The 8,690-nt window shown below is 16.0% G+C and overlaps 2 protein-coding genes across 2 annotated transcripts, besides 8 other annotated features; both read left to right on the forward strand. All coding sequences in view use genetic code 6, as the record gives it.

The window, feature by feature from the left end:
- Positions 1-1,050: 1,050 nt before the first annotated feature.
- Positions 1,051-1,097: a microsatellite.
- A 71-nt stretch (positions 1,098-1,168) lies between these two features.
- On the forward strand, positions 1,169-2,420 carry IMG5_003840 (hypothetical protein; the record flags this gene model as incomplete). Its single annotated transcript, XM_004039946.1, has 2 exons — positions 1,169-1,581; positions 1,636-2,420. The coding sequence occupies 2 exons, from the start codon at positions 1,169-1,171 to the stop codon at positions 2,165-2,167; spliced, it is 945 nt and encodes a 314-aa protein (XP_004039994.1). The 3' UTR covers positions 2,168-2,420.
- Positions 2,421-4,131: 1,711 nt separating this feature from the next.
- Positions 4,132-4,192: a microsatellite.
- Positions 4,132-4,195: a microsatellite.
- Positions 4,149-4,232: a microsatellite.
- Positions 4,233-4,337: 105 nt separating this feature from the next.
- Positions 4,338-4,383: a microsatellite.
- Positions 4,384-4,551: 168 nt separating this feature from the next.
- Positions 4,552-6,180, forward strand: IMG5_003850 (lipoate-protein ligase a, putative; the record flags this gene model as incomplete). Its single annotated transcript, XM_004039947.1, has 5 exons — positions 4,552-4,771; positions 4,822-4,929; positions 4,980-5,491; positions 5,955-6,042; positions 6,102-6,180. Coding segments are annotated over 5 exons (1,007 nt in total), but the record flags the coding sequence as incomplete, so codon positions are not given.
- Positions 6,181-6,309: 129 nt separating this feature from the next.
- Positions 6,310-6,358: a microsatellite.
- Positions 6,320-6,361: a microsatellite.
- Positions 6,362-8,576: 2,215 nt separating this feature from the next.
- Positions 8,577-8,632: a microsatellite.
- The last annotated feature ends 58 nt before the right edge of the window (positions 8,633-8,690 follow it).

Consider the following 8,690-nt stretch of genomic DNA (forward strand, 5'->3'; position numbering starts at 1 on the left):
ACTAGCTTCGCCATTGGCAATGTAACCAATTGTTTATGGAGCATTTCCTTTTTTTGCATCATATGAAAAACTAGCTTAACTAAAAAATTCTTAATAAATTAAGAATTATTTATTCATTTATTTCAATAATTAATTATTTCTATCATTTTAATAGTTAAATGGAATAATCCACATATTTCCAAAAGAATGCAAATTTATCGCAACTTTAATATTTTTTCTTAAATCAAGAAATTTTTATATATTTTAGGTTTCTTTTGCTGAAAAAGGTTATTATCCTCTATAAATTTCATCACATGGATCAAAATTGCTTCCTTCTTCATCAAATCCAAATGCTGTAGGGTAGTTTCTATTTAAATCTATTCCTTAATTATAGTCATTTGGGCATTGCTTTTCGATTTTTCTATTTTTTCTGATATAGTATTTTTTACGAGAGTCTTTAAAATTTTATTTTAAGTATTCATATCCATCAACATTAACAGCTGGAACAAACCAAATAACATTATTTTGTAAAAAATCAATTGTTTTTTAATCTCCTTAAAAGTATTAATAAAGTATGTGTGCATATGTATAAAGTTGCATTGAAAGCGACATAACTTCTCTAGCATGATGCAAACTATTTATAAATACTCCTTATTAGTTATTTAAGTCTTTTTTTTAATCTAATACTTATATTATATAATTATATTTAAATATTTTAACTATTTTTATTTTTTACAAGTTAAACATGTTGAAAACATAGTACGTTTTTCCTCTGTAGTGCCTATACTTTCTAAAGGGCATGCTAAATTTTAGAATTTATTTTAGACTTCTTCATATAGACTAATTGCTGTTTTATAATCAAAAAACCCATCCTTTTTATATTTATAACAGATTTAATATATTTTTTATTTTTTTGGCAACCAAAGGACCAGTATCAAACATATTTGAAATTACGCTCCATTAAGTATTCTTATTTTATACAAATTTCTAAAAATTTTTATATATCAAATGCTCTTATGAATTAGAAGAGAGTTAAGAAATTAAAAATAGAAATTAAAATCATATTTTTTCTTTTAATTTATATAAATATTTTTTAATTTATTAAAAAATTTTATTAAAATTTTATTTTATCATATATATATGTTTATTTAATGCACTATTATATAAACATTTTTAAAATATATATTCAATGTTTTAAATCATAATTTTATAATATTAAAAAAATGAATAAAATAAACGATAAATTAATAATTAAATTTTTATTTTATATATTTTGAATATTCCAATTGGTAATTACTAAAGCTATTATATTTTTATTAATTAAAAATTTATTTTAAAAGAAAAAAAGAAAATATATTAAAATTATTATTTTTATAAAATTAAATTTCAGAAAATTTTTATTTTAATAATTATTTAATATAAATAAAATATAAATTTTTTATTATTATTTCTTATTTTATACTTTTACGTATATTTTTATTTTTTATAATTTTTAATTATTTTCCTTAAATGTTTAATAATAATAATTAATAGTAAGGTCAAGCTAGTAGTTGCTTAGAAGATATTTAAAAGTGGTGGGTAGCTCTTCCATTTGGAACAAAAGTAAAACTATATAAAAATTAATCTTATATATAAAAATTAAATAAACATAAAAAGTCAATATTTATAATAACAATTGGATTATATATAATCAGTTTTTTTTATTTAAATATTGCATTTCTAATAGTAGACATACCTTTTTATGTAATTTATAAATTTCAAATATGGAGAATATTATTTGCTTAGTTTATTTCGTTTGATATAATAACGATTATATTTAGTCTGTATTCTATTCATTTTACATGTGTATCTCTTGAATAAAAAATGGGATCAGTATATTTTATTCTTGATTTTATGTTAAAGAACATATTTGTATAAATAATATTTATATTATTAAGCTTTACATTAGATTTATTAATTGGAGGAAAATGGTTACAAATGCCATCTTTAGGTCTTTGGAATATAGTCATGGTATATATAACTTTAAGATCTTTATCAGATCCAGAAAACAGTTCATTTTTTTTATGTTTTCCAATTTAAATAAAAAACAAATATTATCCTTTTGCTATATTTCTGTTCTTTTCGCTTATTTCTGGCTTTTAAACTATTGATATGCTGTGCGCTATTTTGGAAGGATTTCTTGAAGTGAAATTATTTAATGGAATGTATTTGAAGCTTTCTAAAGAAAAAATTGAATCTATTTAATTATCAATATTTTTTAGAAATTTTTTAAATAGAGTTGATTTTATTAAGCCAGATAATAATAATTTAAATAATTAATAATAAATTAATTCTTAAACTGCTTTTACTGGAAGTTCTGTATTAATTGGAGGTAATATTTAATCTTAATAATAGTAATAGTAAGGAAAATAAGTTATTATTGGGCCTCCTCCTTAATAAAATGAAGCTAAAAACACAAATTTTTAATAATAAGAAAGTAATAATTTTAAATAATTTGCTGGAAAAGGAATTTAAATTGGAAGTGAAAAAATTAATGAAAACAATGAAACCAATGAAATCAATGACAATATAAATGAATAGATAGAAGATAAATAAAAAAAAAAAAATGGTTATTAAAAATTAAATGAAGAATTAGTATGAAATAATTTATATAAAAATTATATATATTATAATAGTGAATGATTTTTAAAATATATTATTTATTTTTAATTTAACTATTATATTTTTTATTAAAAAAATTTAACCTGCTTTTTATATAATTAAAATATTTATGATTAATAGAATAATATTTTAATTTTAAATATATCTATGTCTTAAATTCCCTACAAAAAATATAATTAATGAGTAAATTAGTAGTCTTTTTTTACTTTTAAAATATTATAGAATAATGTTAGAAAAGTGATTATACTTAGTTGCATATTATAGGCCTTACTTTGCCCTAATAAATAATTTTTAAAATATGATTTAATTTAATATTACACTATTATTCTTTTTTCTTTCTCAACTAAATCAAAAAATATAGTAATTTCTTTTAATTAAATAAATAAAGAAGCAAAAATAAATATCGGATTGGCCAACAAATAATGTTAATTTCTATTTTATCAGTTATTATATAATTTTCATTATAAATTATAATTGCTTATTTTTTACTTTAATAAAAGTTTATATGTTGAAAAAATATCTCCTTTTTTAAGAAAATATATAATTTTTGTTTATACATGTAAAATAGAATTTTATTTAATGTTTGTTAATTTTGATTTTGACGGATAGGCATTTTAAATATTTATTACTTGTATTTAATTTTAACTAAAAACATTACAGAAAAACTAAAGATAAACTAATTTAATAATAATAAATATTATTAATATTTTTATATTTTCATTCAGAAATATTTGTAATGTAAATTTTTTAAATACTAAACATATATATAATTTTTTTTATCCTTAAAGTTAAAAAATAATATTTGGAACACAGTGTTTTAGAATAATAAAATAAAATATTTTATTATATGTTTTTATATTTTTTTAAAAAACTATTTTATAATATTTAATATATTTATATATTATTTATTTTAATATAATCAAATATTGTAAAATATAAACTAAAAAATTATATTTTTTTCTTAAATAAATGTAATAAAAAATAAAAAATAGTTTTTTAAAAGAATTATTTTCAATATTATAATAATGCTATAATAAATTAATAAAAATAAAATATTATTATAAACAAAAGTAATTGATTACTATATAATTTATAATCTGATTTATGAAAATAAAAAAATCTTATTTTATTCAAATATTTTAATAATTTCATATTTGATTAACATGTAATTATTTATTTTTAAAATATTCAATATCTTTCCAAAGGTCTTTAGGCAGAACCTGCTGAACTTCCAAAATATGGTTACCATTCAATATAAGGTTTATAATATTATCTTAATATATCATCTCTTCTTCTTCCAATTCTTTCAAATCTATTTGATCTAAAAAAATATCTTTCAATACGATCTTTTGGATGGTAAATAATATCATAAATACATGTGGTAAATCCCAAACCAAAAATAAAATAAACTACAAATGCAGGTGTAGTTTTAAGGATAGTTTTGAGCCAAATTGGATACGTTGTTTTAAACATACTTATTTACTTAAATAAAAATATATTAAAATTTAATATAATATATATATAAATATATAAATATATAAATAAATATATATATTTAATTTATGTATTTATATTTGTAAATATATATATATTTTAAAAATAAATAAAATACAATAATTGATATTTTTATTTTTATATTTAAAAATATGATATATTTTATTAAAATATTTTTATATAAATTTATATTAATTTTTTTTTTTCAAATTATATAAATAATTATATTTCTAAATTTAAAATAATTATTTTTATAAGAAGTTTTTGTGCACATATATTTAATACTTTTAATTTCTTTTTAATACAATTTTTTTTTTAATGATTTACTTTCTTTTTCGATATCTATTTATAATATTTATAAATATTTAATAAATTAATATCAATATTACATAAATTTTTTTTTTTTTTTTAATAATAATGAATTTACTGATTAAAAGATATTAAACAGGATAATAATTAATAGGTGTTTTAAAATATTAGTTTTCTATTTTAGATATTGAAAAAAAGATTTGTGTTATACATAGTTAAGTAAATGATATTCATTTTAATTTAGCTACTGAAGAATATCTTTATGAACATCATAATTTAAAATATCCTACATTATTTCTTTGGAGAAACGATAAAACAATAGTTATCGGTATATATTATTTTATTTATTTTTTGTTTACATTTGTAAAAAAAATTAAGGAAGACATTAAAATCCTTGGAAAGAATGTTTCATTTAGAATATGGAAAGAGACGGAATAAAATTAGCTAGAAGAAGAACAGGAGGTAGTGCTGTATATTAAGATTTAGGCGAATAGATATTTTAAAATTTAAAATACATAAATAATATAAAAAAATAGGAAATAGCTGTTTTTCTTTTATAACCCCAGTATATGATAATTCCAACCCATTAGATTCAAAAAATAAAAATAATATAATTATAGTTAATTCATTAAAAAATTTAGGTGTAGATGCTTAATTTACAGGAAGAAATGATATAGTTTGTTAAGGAAGAAAAATATCAGGATCTGCATATTAAGTTAATTTAGGAAAGAAAGATGGATCCGATAGAAAAGCTTTACATCATGGTACAATGCTTTTTAATGTGAATACGGAAAGTGTAAAAAATTATTTGAATCCAAATAAAGAAAAGTTAAAAAGTAAAGGAGTTGATAGTGTAATATCAAGAATTCTTAATTTAAATGAAATAAAACCTGATTTAAATCATGATTTTTTTGTTTAATAATTGGAGATTGAATTTGCTAAATTTTATTCTAGTCATCAAGTCATTTCAGAAAAACTAGATTATGAATCACTTAAATAAAATCAAAATATTAATTAAATATTTAATGAAATAAGTTCATGGGATTGGGTATATATATATTTATTATTGTCATAATATTATTTTAAATTTTAAAATTTATAAATAAAAATATACCAAATATTCTAAAAAATTTATATGTTTGCTTTTATAATAATCAAAGAACAATTAATTATTATTAACTCATGTTCAACTTTATTATAATTAATGCAATCATAAAAAGATTATAGAATTTTAAATATTACTTATTCGTATATTTTTTTGAATTTTATTGTTTTTTTAAAAAAACTCAATTAATAAGAAAAAGGCTTTTTACTTTTTATAATTTAAAAATCTTTTTTTATTTGATGTTTTACAATAATTATATAAGAAATTTTGTAATAAAATAAAAATTATTTTAAAAATAATTAGTTTAGCATTTTTATTTTATTGATTTAGTTTAAAAAAAAAATACAGAAAAAAAATATGAACAAATATATATTTTTTTATTTATAATTTATTTAAATTATATAAGTTGTATGGTCAAACACCTAAATTTACAAATAACATAGAAACTAGATTTGATTGGGGTATTATAGATTTTTACTTTTAAGTTGAAAATAGTAATATTTATATATTTTAATCTCATAACTTTATTTTAATTTTATTAATTTTTAATTAGATATTATTAAGGAATGTAAAGTATATAGTGATTGTTTATATGCTGATTTTATAAGCAAAATGAACAGAATATTTAAAGAGTAATAGTTTATTTATGATACTTAAGGAATTAAATCATTTTGCTAATTTCTAAAATTAGAATGTAGCTAAAACCAAGAATTACTTTAATATACTGAATAATTAGAATAATGGTTAATTAAGACAATATGAATAAGAAACAAATAAATAAATAAATAAAATAAAATAAAATAAAAAAAAATATTATTTTTAATTAATTAAAAAATTTATTTCCTTCTTTTTTATTAATAAATAACAAATTAATATTATTATACAATTGTTTACTTTATAAAATGTCTGATACATTTTTAAAAAGAATTCCATTTAAATATTTCAAGAATAAGAACAATTAACTAATTAAAAATGATTGATACTTAAATTAAAACCTAATAAAAAACATATAAAACAGCACATGCTCTAAATTTTAAAGAAAAAAAAAATTAAATAAAAAAGCTAATCTAAAATTATAAACTAAAAAATGTAAATTTAATCAATTTAAATAAAAGTTATTAAACTAAAAAGCAAATAAATATAATAAATGATAAATTTTGTATTTATGTATTTATGATTATATTTTTTCCAATATCTATTTTAATAATGAGGTAATATAATTAACATTAGTATTTTTTTTTTAAGTAATTTATTTTAATAATAACCTTCTTATATTTAGATACTCTTTAAATATTTAATTATAATTTTTTTTAAAAAATATGTAAATTATATAATTAGATACTACAATATTTATTTTAATATCTAAATGCGATTTATTATTTTATAAATTAATTTTTATCAAAAAAACATTCAATATTTTTTGTTTGAAATGAATTCAATTTTTCATTTATTATATCGATATTTATGAGAATATTTTCCTGGAATTTTTTTTTTTTTTATGTTCTAACAACAGTTATATGCTTTGAAATATAATTAAATGATTTATCACAAATGTAACTAATTGCTTTTATATTAGAAATAAACTCTTAATTTTAGCTCAGTTATTTAGAGTAAAGTATTTTTATTAAAAAGAGATCAGAAAAAATGCATAATTATTTAATAAATATTTTTTATAATAAAAATAATTAAATTTTTTAATTATAAAAAAAAATATACATTAATAGCATATATATACATATATTTTATTCGATTGCTATTTTTATGATTTTTTGATATAATCAATATTTTAAATTAAGTAAAAAAAAATATAATTTAAAATAAAGTTTATATTGAATTTGTTATCTATTAAAACTAGTAGCTATTGTTTTTTTGCTCATAATTGAGGTTGTTTTTGGCATTTAATAGCTTTTTATTAAATATAAAAGAATTAATAGTTTACTTGGTTGGGTGAAACTTTAATATAATCCCTTATATTCTGATTGGACTAATCAATATATAAAATACTTATATTGGGTTATTGTTACTTTGTGCAAATTCGGATATCGATGCCAAAATTAAAATAGAGTTTATGTTTACTATAGTAGTCATATAACTTTTTGTTTTGTATTTTGTTATTCGATGGCCTTATAAGTGATATTTTAAAGGAAAATATATCAAAAATCTATTATAGGATTTAAATTTAAAAAAGACTAATTAAATTATAAATAAAAAAGATTAAATGATAATATAAAGTAAAAACAAAGAAGTTTTTTTAGTATCAATATAAAGAAAAGTTGCATAATTAATTAATTAAAATGGATGATAATTAAACAAAATAAATAATATTATTGTAAACTATCTAAAAAATTAAAACATTATTTAAAATAGATATATAACTAATTTAATAAAAAATATTAAAATTATATTGAATCATTTCATAAAATATTAAATTTATTAAAAACTATTTATAATATTTTTTCAAACTTTTCTTATTATTAAATAATTAATTTAATTTCAATATTATGATCTTAATATTAACATTAAAAATCATTATTTTAAGACTTATAGTTGACATCAAAGTCATTAATTTATTTAACTTCTTAATTTATATTATTTATACTATAAATAATGTAATAAGATTAATATATTTATTTTTTAATTACTCAGTTAGTATTTCTTATAGTTTAGTTTTATTGTTTTAATGTTACGTTTTCATTTAATGTTTTAATTAAGATATTTAAATTAAGTCATCTTAAAATAACTTAAATAAATTATTTTAACAAATTATTTACTATATTTAAAAAATTTAAAACTATTCAATTAAGCTTTCATTTTACAAACCATTATTTTAATCCATTACTAATTTTTTAAATTTTTTTGTAAAGTATTATTTATTTATATATATTTTTTTATTATATTAATTTGTTTAATAAATAATAAAAAAAAATTAGACTTTAAATAATTAGAAACAAATAAATAATATAATTATAAATTTTATCATTTATACATATTAAATAATAGTATAATATTAATATATTAATTTCATTTATATTAAAAAATAAAATTAATTATTAAAAAATAAAATTAATTATTAAAAAATAAAATATATTTTTTAAAATAGTTAGTAATATTATTTTAGTATTTTATTTATTTATTTATCTAT

This window comes from Ichthyophthirius multifiliis (assembly GCF_000220395.1).
Source record: "Ichthyophthirius multifiliis unplaced genomic scaffold scaff_1120509249433, whole genome shotgun sequence".
Classification (NCBI taxonomy): domain Eukaryota; phylum Ciliophora; class Oligohymenophorea; order Hymenostomatida; genus Ichthyophthirius; species Ichthyophthirius multifiliis.